This window comes from Hyperoodon ampullatus, assembly GCF_949752795.1.
Source record: "Hyperoodon ampullatus genome assembly, chromosome: 10".
Taxonomy (NCBI): Eukaryota; Metazoa; Chordata; class Mammalia; order Artiodactyla; family Ziphiidae; genus Hyperoodon; species Hyperoodon ampullatus.
Genome location: NC_136923.1, coordinates 93753314 through 93770531, shown reverse-complemented (window position 1 = coordinate 93770531; position 17218 = coordinate 93753314). Strand labels below are relative to the sequence as shown.

Genomic DNA, 17218 nt, shown 5'->3' with positions numbered 1-17218 from the left:
AAGCACTCAGAGAAGAAAAATCCCCAGATTTTGCAACCATGAAAAGAAACCGAATAAAATGCTAGAAAAGAGAAAGCAAAATGTAGGTATAGGTGAAGCTGATAAGGCGAAGGAGCACACCCGCTACTGTACACATGGCTACCACTTAGCCATAAGATGCCACGTTACAAGGCACAGAAATGCATATAACAACATATGCAAACCATATACTTATTTTTATAACAGCTTTATTGAATTTTGATACACCATAAAATTCATGCTTTTTTTTTTTTTTTTTTTTGGCCGCACCATGTGGCATGAGGGGATCTTAGTTCCCCAACCAGGGATCAAACCTGCGCCCCCTGCAGTGGAAGCTCGAAGTTTTAACCACTGGACTGCCAGGGAAGTCCCAAAATTCATGCTTTTAAAGTGCATAATTCAGGACTTCCCTGGCGGTCCAGCAGTTAAGACTTCACCTTCCAATGCAGGAGGTGTGGGTTTGATCCCTGGTTGGGGAGCTAAGATCCCACATGCCTCTCGGCCAAAAAACCAAAACATAAAACAGAAGCAGTACTGTAACAAATTTAATAAAAACTTTAAAAAAGGTCCACATCAAAAAAAAAAAATCTTAAAGTGCATAATTCACAGTATATTCACAGAATTAGTTGGGACAACTATCACCATTATCTAATTCCAAAATATTTTCAACACCCTGAAAAGAAACCCCATATCCATTAGCAGTCATTACTCATTCCCCTCTCTCCTCCAAACCTTGGCAAAATTATCTTTCCATCTCTATGGATTTGCCTATTCTGGACATTTCATATAAATGGAATCATACACTACGTGCCATTTTTGTTGATTCCTTTCATTTAGCATAATGTTTTTAAGTTTCATCCAAGATGTAGCACACCTCAGTACTTCATTCCTTTTCATGGCTGAATAATATTCCACTGTATGGAGATAGGAAATTTTGTTATTCATTGACTAATGAATATTTGCGCTGTTTCTACTTTTTGGCTATTATGAATAATATTGCTTTATGAATGATATGCTATTATGCACATTTGTGTACAATTTTTTACGTGGACGTAAGTTTTCAATTTTCTTGGCATGAAACTGCTAGGTCACATGGTAATTCTACTTTTAACTTTTTCAGAAACTACCAAACTGTTTTCCAAAGCAGTGATTTTATAATCCCACCAGCAGAGCATAAGGGTTCCAATTTTTCCACATCACTGCCAACACTTGTTATTGTTTGTCTTTTTGATTATAGCCATGCTAGTGGGTATGAGTGGTATTTCATCGTGGCTTTGGTCTGCACTTCCCTGATGACTAACGATGAGAATTTTTTCATGTGCTGATTGGCCATTTGCCTATCTTTTTTATGGAAATGTCAAATCAAATCCTTTGCCTATTTCTTCACTGGATTATTTGTCTTTTTACTGTTGAGTTATAAAAGTTATTTATACATTCTAGATACAAGTACCTCAACAGATGTATAATTTGCAAATATTTTCTCCCATTCTGTGGACTGTTGTTTCACTTTCTTGATAGTGTTCTTTAAAGAGCAAAAGTTTTTAATTTTGATAAAGTCCAATTTATCTTTTTTTCCTTTGTTACTCATGCTTCTGATGTCATCTAAGAAAATCACGTATTTTAATATTAATCTGCACGTCAATAGAAATGGATTGGAGAAGAAATGGTAAAAAATTAAGAATCAAAGTAAGAAAATTATTGGGGACTCAAATCCAGAATTGATTTTCTTGCAAAAAAGAAACCATAATACATGAACATGATAAAGTTATTGATTAGTAAACACAACAGTGATCAATATGCTCAAAGTCTGAATGGCCTTTGTATTAATCAGTGAAATGCAAAAGCCCCTCAGGAACAGAAATAAGTAAATAATTTCCAATCTCCTTGTTAAGGTAAAATTTAGTTGTTTTAAGGTTTCTATCTATAAAGTTATAAAATACTTTTAGACAATAGTCAGAAGTATAACCTTTTTATTTAAATGAAAACACTTACCTGCTAAGTAATTCTAGTCCAGCAGAGCACTTTGGCAAATATGGAACAGTCCTGCCAAAAGAAACACTTATTTTATTAAAAACTGCTGCTGATTTAGGCCAACTTAAAAAAAAAGTTACATATAATAATTTTGATGCTGTCAATCATAATGTGGAATATTTTTAAATCATTAATGGCAATTGATCTAAACTTTTAGAAAAATGTATTGTTATTCCAAAGTTAATATGCTGCAATATACTATCAACCATCACTTTGCCCTATAGATTTTTAGCACACAATAATGAACACTTTAATAGAATGTTAGCTAACAAGAAATTTTTTAAAAAGCTCCTCATCTCTAGGTTTAAAGTGAAATTTGGTCACGTGCTTTACTTTATTAAAAAATGAGGGCTTCCCTGGTGGCGCAGTGGTTGAGAGTCCGCCTGCCGATGCAGGGGACACGGGTTCGTGCCCTGGTCTGGGAAGATCCCACGTGCCGCAGAGCGGCTGGGCCCGTGAGCCATGGCCGCTGAGCCTGCGCGTCCGGAGCCTGTGCTCTGCGACGGGAGAGGCCACAACAGTGAGAGGCCCGCGTACCACAAAAAAAAAAAAAAAAAAGAAAGAAAAGAAAAAACTGCACCAATTATACTAGTGTTTTCATATAAAACAGATAACACAGCTAAAGAGGCTCACTTGCCAAGTACTGTTTCATTATCAATTTGCTTCTCAATAATGGAGAACTTTTACTGTGCTCTTAATATACAAATAAAAATGATTAATTGTGATCAAATAGCCATTGACTGTCATGGAGTAAAACAATTACATGTCACCATTTTTTCAACCACTTTACAATTTTATCAGAAAAATTTCCAGTGTTACAAAATTTAGAAAGAATCAATAAATTGTTTAGTCAGATGCATTCAACAGATATAAAATCCATTAAAGTAATTATACTATCATGACTACAATCAAAAGTTGTATGGGGCCTCCCTGGTGGCGCAGTGGTTGGGGGTCCGCCTGCCGATGCAGGGGATACGGGTTCGTGCCCCGGTCTGGGAGGATCCCATGTGCCGCGGAGCGGCTGGGCCCGTGGGCCATGGCTGCTGGGCCTGCGCGTCCGGAGCCTGTGCTCCGCAACGGGAGAGGCCACAGCAGTGAGAGGCCCGCGTACCACAAAAAAAAAAAAAAAAAAAAAAAAAAAAAAAAAAAAAAGTTGTATGAAATTTAAGTCATAGTAAATTAAATCAGCACAAGCTTACCTGGGTTTGTTTTTTACTTTAGCTTCTCTTGATTTGTCACTTAAAGTCTTCAGCCTATAATGCAACAAGTATAAAATATCAAATTTTTATAGCTTAAGAGATTTCTTTCAAATGCAAATTTCACAGCTCGTAAAACTTTGGGTTGGATAAGCTAATTTTTTTTTGGCAAGAATTAAGCACCTCTAGACAACAAATATTTGTTTACTATATATCAGACACCACAAATGGAAAATTTATAGCAAATATTTTTACATTTTTCTTGCCCCAAATCTCTTTTCTAGAAACATTTCCTAAATATGACTGGACTAGAAAACCTCACTACTCTGGCAACATCAGAAAAAAAAAAAGTGGTCTCCATAGGTGAACTTGATCGGCAACAGAGATATCTAAGCAGCACATTTTTAAGTAGATAACTATGCCAGGCACTGTCTAAGTGCCAACATTCTGAGAAATTTCAGCTATTGATAAAAGGCTTTCTAAAATACATTACAAACCTCCTTCATTAAAGAGGTCTTGGGACATTCTATTGAACATTTTCTGATAACTCGGCATCATTATCATGAATACCAGTGACTGCATTTTGTGGCAAAACAGTACTCTCCTTAGATGTTTCTGAGCTAGGAATGTCTCTTTATTTACCAACTTGAAACCAGTCTAAAGTGGTTTTCTGAGTTTGTTCAGGATCCTACGTCTATTTCTTCAAAATTTAAAATTTCCACCTCTACCATTGGTCATCTGGTATCAGCTACCACTTCCTGCTTCTGCTAGCTATTTAACTATAGCAGCCCACTCCCCTTCTATTTGCTTTTTTAAATTATTGGGCTGGGAAACATAAACGGGCTAGAAATGCATATGTAAAATAAAATTAAATAGGCTCTTCTATATATAAAATATGAAGTTCATAAACTTCAATGTTTTTTCACTTCACCTGCCCAATTTTTACCTACCTTTAACTGTGGGCTCTGTATCATATAACAGACTGCCAAAAAGCGAATGCTAAATTATGAGATAATCTCACATAAAATGAGATATCTGGACATGTTCTTCTTAATCTGATTACTTCCACAGATATTCATTTCTAAAGAGTCTGAAGCATAGGCCACAGTACCCCAGCTAGCTCCACGAAGCCTTTGTAAAGCTAGACACAGGTGCTCCTTTCTCAAGACACTTTTACTGCACTCAGTCAGAAACTGTCCTAGCATACAAGCTGACTCTCCTATGAATGCCCCAGCCCTTTGTTGTGCACAGTTGTACGTGCAAGCCCTGACAGAGGATTACAACTTTTTGGTCAATAATGCCTGGCTTAAAACCAGAAAGGGACTTCTAGTGTCAAGTCATTTTTTTTTAACAAGTTGCAGTGTCAATTTCATACTAAGATTTTTTTATATGTTCTATGTTCTTTTTCAAAAACTAAAATATTGATGAGATCAATTCCAATACAATTTTAAAAAGACTTAGCAATCTCTTTAATACAAAACTATTTGTATATATCTCTCCAGATGAGTTGAATTTAAAAAGTCGAACCTGTCCCAGAAAAACAATATAAATTTTCAAGCTTAGCATGGAAACTAGTAAATCCAGTTTAAACTAAGATTAAGCAACAGCTAGGGAAAGGTATTTTGATAGCCATTCAACCATTTCCACTCCAAAAGCTGAGAAAGGCACTTAGTTGTGACATCCGAGGTAGAATTATACTAGGATAGGCAGACACAGCAGTGCATTATACTCAAAATGATTCTAGTATTATATTCAGTGATTTGGGACAATTCCATATCATTAGGTGTTACAAGGATATTGAAAGCTCACTGCTAAGACCCTCTTTGAACCATTCATTATAGGACCTAGCAAATCCTTAGGTTAGTATTTCAAGTATTTATTTCTGAAAAAAATGTTAAATTTCTCAATTGTAAGATATCAAATGTGGGGTTCTCCTCCATACTTCCCCAAAAGAAAGAAAGAAAAAAAATAGTTTGGAATAAAAGAGAAAGGAGGAAGCTTATAGGGAGCTGAAAATAAAATTGTTGGAAGGTCAGCAAGAGCTTCCCCAAGTGGCTCCTTAACAACCACCTACTTTAAAAATTGGTCTTTAACCAAATGTAATGTGTGGAACTTATCTGATGTGGATTTGAACAAATCAACTGTAAAAAGACATTTCTAAGAACCAGGAAATTTGATTATGGACTGGAGAACTGATAATATCAAAGAATTAGTGTTAATTTTGCTAGGTATGATATTGGCGTTGCACTTATGTATTTTTTTTAGAGATGAAAACTGATGTATGAGAGATGTAAGAGCTTAGTCTTAGGTTTACTTTATAAATAAGGGAGAGACAAAGCAAATGTGGTAGTAGTCGACAACTGTTGAATCTGAATAATGAATATATGGGGACTCACTGTGTTATTCTATTTTTTTTTTTTTTTTTTTGCAGTATGCGGGCCTCTCACTGTTGTGGCCTCTCCCGCTGTGGAGCACAGGCTCCGGACGCGCAGGCTCAGCGGCCATGGCTCACGGGCCCAGCCGCTCCGCAGCATGTGGGATCCTCCCAGACCGGGGCACGAACCTGTGTCCCCTGCATCGGCAGGCGGACTCTCAACCACTGCGCCACCAGGGAAGCCCTATTCTATTTTTGTATATGTTTAAAACTTTGTAAAAAAAAGTTTTAATAACGAAAAAAGTCTATTATATATTCATCTTTTCTCATCACACCTTCTCCATATAAATCATCAATACGCCAAAATTCAGAATAGAAACTGCTGTAGAAAACAAAGTAGCAAGAAGAAAGTTGGAAGCAGTGAAGAAAGTTCAAGAAAGAAAAAGAAAAAATAAGAATAATAGTCAATGTAACACTTTAAGTCGCAAAAAAATAAGGTCAGACCCCCCAAAAAAGCAAAACAGTCCTTTCTGAAGTATATACTCAAAACCCAGAATTCAACTGAAAGTAGCTTACCATTTTTATTTGGGGATAACTCTATTTAAGTTTCTCACAGTGAGTCTGTGCTAGAAACAACTCGCTAATAAAGTCCCACAATGTCTTGACACACTGAGAAGGAAATACTGATCTGAGTGAAATACCCCAGTTTCCTAAACCATAAAACAGGAGTATTGCACTGACCATAATGATTTGCCACAAGAAGTAAAGGAAATATGACTTTGGCAGCAAACTATAATTGTAAATTATAAAACCAATTCAAACAAAAAGTTTAATAAAAACTATCTCCAAATTTAGTAAAAATTATCACCATCAAGAAAGGTAAGAAGTCAAAAAAAAAAAAAAAGAAAGGTAAGAAGCTATGTACATTACAGGGTCAAAGTAAAATAAAGTAGAGGTCCCCCAATGCACCAGTTCCCATAAAAGCCTTCTCCACCTTTCCTAATCTTCTTCACAATACCGCACACACCCAGGGAGACGTGAGTGCTGCTGTGTGAGTATATTAATACACAGACTTCTAAGTGAGCCACCTGATGATTATTTTCTACCCGAAGCAACTAATGCACACTTCAGAGTTCAAAGCACTTACCTTCAAATTCATAACAGCACAATATTTTATTTTTAGATTGCTGCAAAGACTTACCTTAATTTGACCCCAGCACATTTATTTTTTTAAGCTTTACAGAAAATACTAAGATGGAGGCATCTTACTACGAAACGGAGATAACGAGCAAAATTGCTTAGACAAAAAGTTTAAAAAGTAGTTACACAGAATGAGAGGCGGGGCACGACAATGACTGATGAGCAGGAAACGTGCTTTCTGGGCCTGACTCGAAGGCATGAGGGGCCTTGATGGCATTCCATTTATCCTCACTTCAATTTCCTGCTCATCTAACCCCATCAGCCATCATGAAAGGTAAGGATGGCTGCTTTAAAACACCACAAAATGTATTAATTAGCATATTTTGTCCTTTAAGGCTCATTTTCATGTCTCCATTATTCCAACTTTAAATTCTGTTTATGAATAAAAATCCAATCTATTATATTTTCCCGTTAATGTTTATCATTTTTTCTTTCTTTTTTAAAGCCAAGATCAGGAAACAAGAAAGCATTCTCCACACCTAAAAGTGCATGACCCCAAAGCTCTGAAGGCTAAGAGATTCACACAAAAGCCAGAGACTCAGGAAGGGGAGAGAGGACTATCTCTATCCTAATCACCCCCAAACACACCACTTCGGTCCTGACCTCTCTCCTGAGTGTTTCATAAATTTCCAGCTGTTTCTTGGACCTCACAGCACATGCACTGTCAACTGCTCCTTCTTTCTCAAAACTACTCAACTTCTCTCCTGTTGGTAAATGACATCATTATCTAAGATACTGCAAAATTAACATCCTCAACTTCTCCACCTTTTTCACTTCCTAGTCTCACTTTTTATGATAATCGACCAGTGCCTGTCATGTCAGGACTATTCCCTCCTTCAATTTCTATTCTCTCTCGCCTGCCCCCTAATTATAGCCTTCTTAATACTCTCCCTGTTCCCCATCTCTAACCCTCCCATCACATCGCCTCCCAAATTATTCTTCCAGAAATACAGGTAGGCTCAGGCCGCTCCCCTCCACAAAAACCTTCAGAAGATTCAGTCAACCTAAAAATAAGCAAGACCACCCTATATAAGATAGCAACCCCCCACCCCAAAACCCCTTAACCTGCTTTATTTTTAGCGACAGTACTTATGACCTTCTAGATATTCTGCCTCCTGCCAGTACAATGAGCGCAGGGATGTTATTTGCTATCCGGTGTATGCATTCTCCGCTGTAACCCTAGTGCCTGTCAACAGGTAAGCACTCAATAAATATTTCATAAATGAATTAATTTAGCAAAGCACTGAAGACCCTCTATTATCAGACACTAAACTTCCTTTCCAGGTTCCTCTCCCACAAGAGCTTCATCTCTGAAATCCCTCACCCAAATCTATCCTCATCCCTCCTCATTCTTCAAGGGCCAGTCTAGAAGCCACCTCCTCTTTGAAGCCTTCCATGAATGCATCTGAACTAATGACTCTTTCCTCTGGGCTCAAAAACCACATCACTTCTATCTTTCACATTCAGTTCCTTCTGCTTTGCTTTATGTTACCACCAGTCTAGGGCATCCGGAGGGCAGAAACGGTTTTAGTTAACTTTGTAGCCCCAAGATCTAATCCAATATATAGACACTGGCAAACAGCAGGCAAAACTGAGCATATGGCCTCTTAAATCTTTTTTTTTTTTTTGACAAATGAAAAAAGCTTCTATGATAAAGAAGACTGAGTTCCTGGCCTAGTGTTTGCTGCTTGGTGGGAACTCAGTAAATGTTTATTAAAGTCAAGTTGAATATTGAGATTTTTTTCCTGCTAAAGGTAAGTAATCAGGGAAGAGTCAACATTTTAGGCAAAACCTCACCATTTTACCACACTGTGAATTAGAATGTTAGCTCCTCTCCTTGGAGGTTTTGATACTACAGGAGGGAAGAAGAGAAAATGAGTGCAGTGGGCAGGGCTGGAGGTCAGGGCAGAGGTGGCTTTGAGGAGGAAACACCCACTATCTAGTTGCAACACTTGTATCCAAATCCAAAAGCACCCAGAGCGTTACAGACAGGAAATGCCAGGCAGTGACAGGCAGCTGCAAACCCTTGGTAAATCTGATTTTCAGTTTCCTGAAGGGTTTGTTTTTTTTTTTAATTTATTTATTTTATTTATTTTATTTTTGGCTGTGTTGGGTCCCCGCTGCTGCGCGGGCCCTCTCTAGCTGCGGCGAGCGAGGGCCACTCCCTGTTGCGGTGCGCGGGCCCCCCACCGCGGTGGCCTCTCCCGTTGCGGAGCACGGGCTCCAGGCGTGCGGGCTTCAGCAATTGTGTCTCGCAGGCTCAGTAGTTGTGGCACACGGGCCCAGCTGCTCCACGGCACGTGGGATCCTCCCGGACCAGGGCTCGAGCCCACGTCCCCTGCACTGGCAGGCGGACTCCCAACCACTGCTCCACCAGGGAAGCCCTCCTGAAGGGTTTTACATGCCTGCATACTTCAGTCCTGAGGTCGTGGGTCATAACTGCTCAAAAGGTAAAAAATCAAAAACCAGGGCTTCCCTGGTGGCGCAGTGGTTGAGAGTCCGCCTGCTGATGCAGGGGACATGGGTTTGTGCCCCGGTCCGGGAAGATCCCACATGCCGTGGAGCGGCTGGGCCCGTGAGCCATGGCCGCTGAGCCTGCGCGTCCGGAGCCTGTGCCCCGCGATGGGAGAGGCCACAACAGTGAGAGGCCCGCGTACCGCAAAAAAAAAAAAAAAAAAAAAAAAAAAATCAAAAACCAGAGTGGATTTGAAGTAAATGCTTCGGTGGGTCCAAAAGTCTCCCTCAGAGCTCAAGCCAGTCCCTAAAAAGTGGATGTTCTGTGTGAACTCTCCAAAAGGCTCCTAGAGCAACGAGGGAGTTAAATCAGATGAGGACTCATGTAGGTGAGGGGCAAAGAGCGAAGCTGGGAGGCAGTCCCCTCCTGTGGCCTTTGGACTAGCTGGCCACCTAGTTAGGCCAGAAAGAAAGCAACATTATTTCTAGGTTTATCTCGATTTTGACATAGCTATTATTATGAATAAAAAATTACAAAAAAGATCACGAGTCCATGGACGACTTACAGTCCCTTGAAGGCCAGCAGCAATCTTTCCACTGCCCTCAAGCTGCATCTTTTCTAAGTTTGAATGGAAAGTTGAAATTTGTTATGTCCATCAAATATGCTTTAATCACTAATGTGGCATTCTCTTGCGAGGCTGATAAAGAATATTCCTATTTTACTTTAAAAATAAATAATTGCCTACATTCCAGCTCCAGATATATGAATTTCAGAAACTCAAAATGAGCAGAAAAGCCCTGAGGAGAGGCTGCTGCTATGGGCTGCCGTGAAGATCCACGTGAAGGAGCTCAGGAAAGCACCGGGCCTCTCTTCTACTGAGTTCCTGGGGCAACCCGAACAGATGAAGTTTCCAATTATTTTGTAAGCCAGCTGCTCTGGGTTCTACGGGCACTAACAGCAAGTGTTCTAAAGGAATGCCAGGTCCAGCTGGGTAGTTTTGAGAGGTAGGGCCATGTTGCTTTCATCTCTGAATCCCTCAGTGCCTTCAATGCAATATACACATAAAGCTGTGTTTAATGTCACCTTTTCTCAGCCTGGCAAAATATTCAAAAATAGGTTGATCTTAGGCTGAATATGAAACAGTTTACTAAAAGGAATTACATGGATTTCTTCCTGTTAAGAATCGCCTAGGAGAGCACCTCAATACATAAGGCAACTGTTAACAGCTATAAAAGAGGAAAGCGACAGTAAAACAATAACAGTGGGGGACTTTAACACCTCACTTACACCAATGGACAGATCATACAAAGAGAAAATTAATAAGGAAACACAAGCTTTAAATGGCACAACAGAGCAGATAGATTTAATTGGTATTTATAGGACATTCCATCCAAAAACAGCAGATTACACTTTCTTCTCAAGTGCACATGGAACATTCTCCAGGATAGATCACATCTTGGGTCACAAATCAAGCCTCAGTAAATTTAAGAAAATTGAAATCATACCAAGCATCTTTTCCGACCACAATGCTATGAGATTAGAAATCAATTACATGGAAAAAAACCCGTAAAAAATCACAAAAACATGAAGGCTAAACAATACGTTACTAAATAACCAACAGATCACTGAAGAAATCAAGGAGAAAATCAAAAAATACCTAGAGACAAATGACAATGAAAACACGATGATCCAAAACCTATGGGATGCAGCAAAAGCAGTTCTAAGAGGGAAGTTTATAACTATACAAGCCTACCTCAAGAAACAAGAAAAATCTCAAATAAACAATCTAACTTTACACCTAAAGGGGCTAAAGAAAGAAGAACAAACAAAACCCAAAGTTAGCAGAAGGCAAGAAATCATCAAGATCAGAGCAGAAATAACTGAAATAGAAACAAAGAAAACAATAGCAAAGATCAATAAAACTAAAAGCTGCTTATCTTTCAGAAGATAATCAAAATTGATAAAGCATTAGCCTGACTCATCAAGAAAAAGAGGGAGAGAACTCAAATCAATAGAATTAGAAATGAAAAAGGAGAAGTTACAATGGACACCACAGAAATACAAAGCATCCTAAGAGACTACTACAAGCAACTCTATGCCAATAAAATGGACAACCTGGAAGAAATGGACAAATTCTTAGAAAGGTATAACCTTCCAAGAATGAATCAGGAAGAAACAGAAAATTAGAACAGACCAATCACAAGTAATGAAATTGAAACTGTGATTAAAAATCTTCCAACAAACAAAAGTCCAGGACCACATGGCTTCACAGGTGAATTCTATCAAACATTTACAGAAGAGCTAACACCTATCCTTCTCAAACTCTTCCAAAAAATTGCAGAGGAAGGAACACTCCCAAACTCATTCTATGAGGCCACCATCACCCTGATACCAAAACCAGACAAAGATACTACAAAAAAAGAAAATTACAGACCAATATCACTGATGAATATAGATGCAAAAATCCTCAACAAAATACTAGCAAACAGAATCCAACAACACATTAAAAGGATCATACACCACAATCAAGTGGGATTTATCCCAGGGATGCAAGGATTCTTCAATATACGTAAATCAATCAATGTGATACACCATATTGACAAATTGAAGAAGAAAAACATATGATCATCTCTACAGATGCAGAAAAAGCTTTGACCAAATTCAACACCCATTTATGATAAAAACTCTCCAGAAAGTGGGCATAGAGGGAACCTACCTCAACATAATAAAGGCCATATACGACAAACCCACAGCAAACATCATTCTCAATGGTGAAAAACTGAAAGCATTTCCTCTAAGATCAGGAACGAGACAAGGATGTCCACTCTCACCACTATGATTCAACATAGTTTTGGAAGTCCTAGCCATGGCAATGAGAGAAGAAAAAGAAATAAAAGGAATACAAATTGGAAAAGAAGAAGTAAACCTGTCACTGTTTGCAGATGACATGCCACCAGAAAACTACTAGAGCTAATCAATGAATTTGGTAATGTTGCAGTACACAAAATTAATGCACAGAAATCTCTTGCATTCCTATACACTAATGATGAAAAATCTGAAAGAGAAATTACCCATTTACCATTGCAACAAAAAGAATAAAATACCTAGGAATAAACCTACCTAGGGAGACAAAAGACCTGTATGCAGAAAACCATAAGACACTGATGAAAGAAATGAAAGATGATACCAACAGATGGAGAGATATACCATGTTCTTGGATTGGAAGAATCAATATTGTGAAAATGACTATACTACCCAAAGGAATCTACAGATTCAATGCAATCCCTATCAAATTACCAATGGCATTTTTTACAGAACTAGAACAAATCATCTTAAAATTTGTATGGAGACACAAAAGACCCCGAATAGCCAAAGCAATCTTGAGGGAAAAAAACGGAGCTGGAGGAATCAGACTCCCTGACTTCAGACTATACTACAAAGCTACAGTAATCAAGACAATATAGTACTGGCACAAAAACAGAAACATAGATCAATGGAACAAGATAGAAAGCCCAGAGATAAACTCACGCACCTACGGTCAACTAATCTATGACAAAGGAGGCAAAGATATACAATGGAGAAAAGACAGTCTCTTCAATAAGTGGTGCTGGGAAAACTGGACAGCTACGTGTAAAAGAATGAAATTAGAAAACTCCCTAACACCATACACAAAAATAAACTCAAAATGGATTCGAAATCTAAATGTAAGACCAGACACTATCAAACTCTTACAGGAAAACATAGGAAGAACACTCTTTGACATAAATCACAGCAAGATCTTTTTTGATCCACCTCCTAGAGTAATGGAAATAAAAACAAAAATAAACAAATGGGACCTAATGAAACTTCAAAGCTTTTGTACAGCAAAGGAAACCATAAACAAGATGAAAAGACAACCCTCAGAATGGGAGAAAATATTTGCAAATGAATCAACGGACAAAGCATTAATCTCCAAAATATATAAACAGCTCATGCAGCTCAATATTAAAGAAACAAAGAATCCAATCCAAAAATGGGCAGAAGACCTAAACAGACATTTCTCCAAAGAAGACATACAGATGGCCAAGAAGTACATGAAAAGCTGCTCAACATCACTCATTATTAGAGAAATGGAAATAAAAACTACAATGAGGTATCACCTCACACCAGTTAGAATGGGCATCATCAGAAAAGCTACAAACAACAAATGCTGGAGAGGGTGTGGAGAAAAGGGAACCCTCTTGCACTGTTGGTGGGAATGTAAATTGATACAGCCACTATGGAGAACAGTACGGAGGTTCCTTAAAAAACTAAAAATAGAATTACCATATGACCCAGCAATCCCACTCCTGGGCATATACCCAGAGAAAACCATAATTCAAAAAGACACATGTGGGCTTCCCTGGTGGCGCAGTGGTTGAGAGTCCGCCTGCCGATGCAGGGGACACGGGTTCGTGCCCCGGTCTGGGAGGATCCCACATGCCGCGGAGCGGCTGGGCCCGTGAGCCATGGCCACTGAGCCTGCGCGTCCGGAGCCTGTGCTCCACAACGGGAGAGGCCACAACAGTGAGAGGCCTGCGTACCACCAAAAAAAAAAAAAAAAAAGACACATGCACCCCAATGTTCATTTCAGCACTATTTACAATAGCCAGGTCATGGAAGCAACCTAAATGCCCATCGACAGACGAATGGATAAAGAAGTTGTGGTATATATATACAATGGAATATAACTCAGCCATAAAAAGGAACGAAATTGAGTCATTTGTTGAGACGTGGATGCATCTAGAGACTATCATACAGAGTAAAGTAAGTCAGAAAGAGAAAAACAAATATCGTATATTAACACATGTATGTGGAACCTAGAAAAATGGTACAGATGAACCGGTTTGCAGGGCAGAAGTTGAGACACAGATGTAGAGAACAAATGTATGGACACCAAGGGGGGAAAACCGCGGTGGGGTGGGGATGGTGGTGTGCTGAATTGAGCAATTGGGATTGACATGTATACACTGATGTGTATAAAATTGATGACTAATAAGAACCTGCAGTATAAAAAACAAACAAACAAAAAACTAATACTAAACTTTCTTTGGGTTATCTGTATGGAAATATGTTAATATAAATGTTTCAGACATTACATGAAATTTCTGAAAATCTTATATGTTCTGGTATAATGTTATAAGTCATAATTCTAGGTATTACTTTAAAATGTATATCTCAGAAATAACTAAATTTCCTTGTCAATTGCATTATTATGAACTTTCATCAAATCTTTAACCGTGGTAATTTTTAAGTCTTTTGTCGTTTACAGACAGTTCTGGGTGTACTCTGATGCTTTTGCAAAAATGTTCCTATAAAAGGGTTTCATCTTCAAGGAATTCATGGAAAAGACTCTGACAAGTACAGGTTTCTGGTAACTGACTTATACTGTTGAACTGAGTGAATAAGCATTTTCAGAACTCTAATGGAAAACTGATGAATTCATAAAAGTGCTAGCAAAAAATCAAGATAAAAGAAATTAATTACATGGGACTGAGTGAACTGATGAGGATGATTATAATTTTTGTGACTTTCTGTTTGAATAAAAAAATAAAATTAAAAAAGAAAAAAGAATCGCCTAGGAATTGGTGGACCTGACAAAGGTGAACATCAGAGTTTAAAGGTGCCAGACATCACTTGAAGATGAGTTATTTCTCTGCCAGGTGACAGGCTAATGGCACACACTGACAGTCCAGTGCTTTGTCAGCTGAAAATGACCTATACAAGGAAGCCAATGAAGGGCCTAAACAGAATGAAAGCCCTCTCAGGATGTCTAATCCCAAACTGGCCCCAGTTTATGGCATCTCCAAGAGGTAAGGTCAGTTTCCAAGGCGTTCTACCCAGATCCCCATAACCCTCTCCCTATCTAAACTCAGGTTTTCCAGATCTCTCAGGATGGTTTGGGTCCAGAATCTATATTCCTAGGTAAGCTGAACCTTCCCAAGCCAATGTCAGGAGAATGAATGGGTTCAAAGGCAACCACATGACCTAGGGAGTTACAGTAGTTGTAACTCCCAAAAGATAGACTGTTTCGTCATCAAGAAATTCCTTGAGGTGATGACAACAGGGCTGTCCCAGATGTATTTATCTGTGATCATTCTCATGCTATCATTCCAGCATTATACCCCAACTTTTCAATACAATAATTTACGTTCTGAAAGGAAGTTACTTTTTAAATTTAAAGGGGGGGAGGAAATGCAAGCATGCGAGCACAGCATCAGTGAATGACTGCTACAGCATCTACAACTAATATTCTTAAGGACACCAAACCAAGATTACCAAAAATGCTTTACATGTAAGTGCTCAAGTATTTGACAGTTTGTTACTACGCAGCACCCAAGAGGCAAACAATCTAAACATTTTTGTCCCATAAACTTTTAGCTAACATCTTTCTCATTAGAAATTTAAAACATGACGGAGAGGCCCTCATATTCAGAGCATTCTCCAAAGGATTCGTAATCTAAAGGTGACAGACAAATCCTTTATCAAAGTGACACCCTTTCTAAAGTAATGGAAAAACTAAAATGAATTAAGCACTAAATAACAATAGTGACATAGTGTGACTGCGCTGTTTTACATGTTAATTCATTCAGCCTCACAATAACCCTATGAGTACCATCTTCACCCTCGTTGTACAGTCGTGGAAACTGAGGCAGAGAAACTTGCAGAAACACGTTTCTGCGAGTTTCTGGCGTTAGAGTCTATGCCTGCGGTTCCCAGAGTTTACCGCACACAGGAATCACCTGGGGGTCTTTAAAACCCCATCGCCTCTCTGATGTAATTTGTATAGTTTGCGAGCCAGGCATCAAGATGGTTAACGGTTCCCAGGTGATTCTAAGCAAAGTTCGGGAACCGCTTGGTCCGTGTGCGCTTCACCACTAGGCATTAATAGTACTGCCATAGTTCTGTTGTTTCTGTGGCCCTAGAGTTTCTTCACTGAGGCGTTAAACCCGAGGCAAAGGTAGAGAGAGAAAGCAAAAGGGAAAGAGGCACCAAGCCTTGGCAAAGGTTCAGCGAGCGAACCGAGCGCGAGGGTGGACAGGACGCGCGGCCGGGCCCCGGCGGGTGAAGGCTGCGGCGCCCGCGACCTCCGGCCTGGGGAGGGGGCGGCGGCCCGGCTGCAGGCGGGGCCGCAGAAGTTCCGAGGCCCGAGAGGGCAGGGGTCTCGGCGGCGTGGGAGGGGGCTCAGGGTCACCTTCCCCCCGGGGCAGAGGAGCGGGGAGGCGCGCTCGCCCCTCACAAGACACCCCCCCGGGCCGGCCAGGGCTGCCGGGAGGGGGTTGCACAATCCCCGGCGCGCCCGCAGCCTTCCCGACCCCCTTCCGGGCCCGGGGCGCGGGTCAGAGCCTGCCCGGTGGGACCTAAGTTACTTTGTGTGGCCGGACAGACGCCGGAAAGTTCGTTACTTTCCTCAATCTGGCTGAGATGGGAGGTGCGGGGTGGGGGTGGGGGTGGGGGGAGGGGAGGAAGAGGGACCGGACCGGGGTGCGCGGAGGCCGCGTCCCGGTGCCCCCAGCTGCTCTGGCCGGCCCCCAGGTTCCCTTTCCGTCCCCCACCGTGTACCTACCCGGAGGTGAAATCCTGCTGCACGCTCAGCAGCCGCTCGCGCAGGGTCTCCAGCATAATCGCCGCCGCCGCCGCCGCCCTCAGCCCCGCGCAAACACCTCGCCGCACCTGTCACGGCGCTCCCCGTACTCTCGCGGCCGGCCCCGCCCCCGGCCCGCTTTCGTCTCCGCGCCGCGGCCCCTTCCGCGTTCCCGCCCCCCGCTCGCGCGCTCCTGCCCCGCCCCCGCCGCGCCCAGGCCCGCGCAGCCGCAGTGAGCCCCGCCGGGCTTGGGCTGCGGAAAAGGGGCGGTCTTTCTCTCCTAGTCGAGAAACTGAGCGGCTCGGATGCTTCTTTCTAGCCCAAAGCCAGGCCCTCTCCTT

At 40.7% G+C, this 17218-nt stretch overlaps 1 protein-coding gene across 3 annotated transcripts in view; it reads right to left on the bottom strand.

Moving 5' to 3' along the window:
* DTNBP1 (dystrobrevin binding protein 1) overlaps positions 1 to 16915 on the bottom strand; it is a gene marked incomplete at its 5' end in the record, with an annotated part of 119778 nt that extends 102863 nt beyond the window's left edge. The window contains 3 exons of one of the 3 annotated variants that reach the window (XM_079713515.1): positions 2011 to 2061; positions 3249 to 3302; positions 16860 to 16915. In XM_079713515.1, coding sequence (XP_079569641.1) covers positions 2011 to 2061; positions 3249 to 3302; positions 16860 to 16915 — 161 coding nt within the window. The remainder of the gene's footprint in view (positions 1 to 2010; positions 2062 to 3248; positions 3303 to 16859) is intronic. The other 2 variants (XM_079713516.1, XM_079713517.1) reach the window with 2 other exon arrangements.
* Positions 16916 to 17218: the final 303 nt, after the last annotated feature.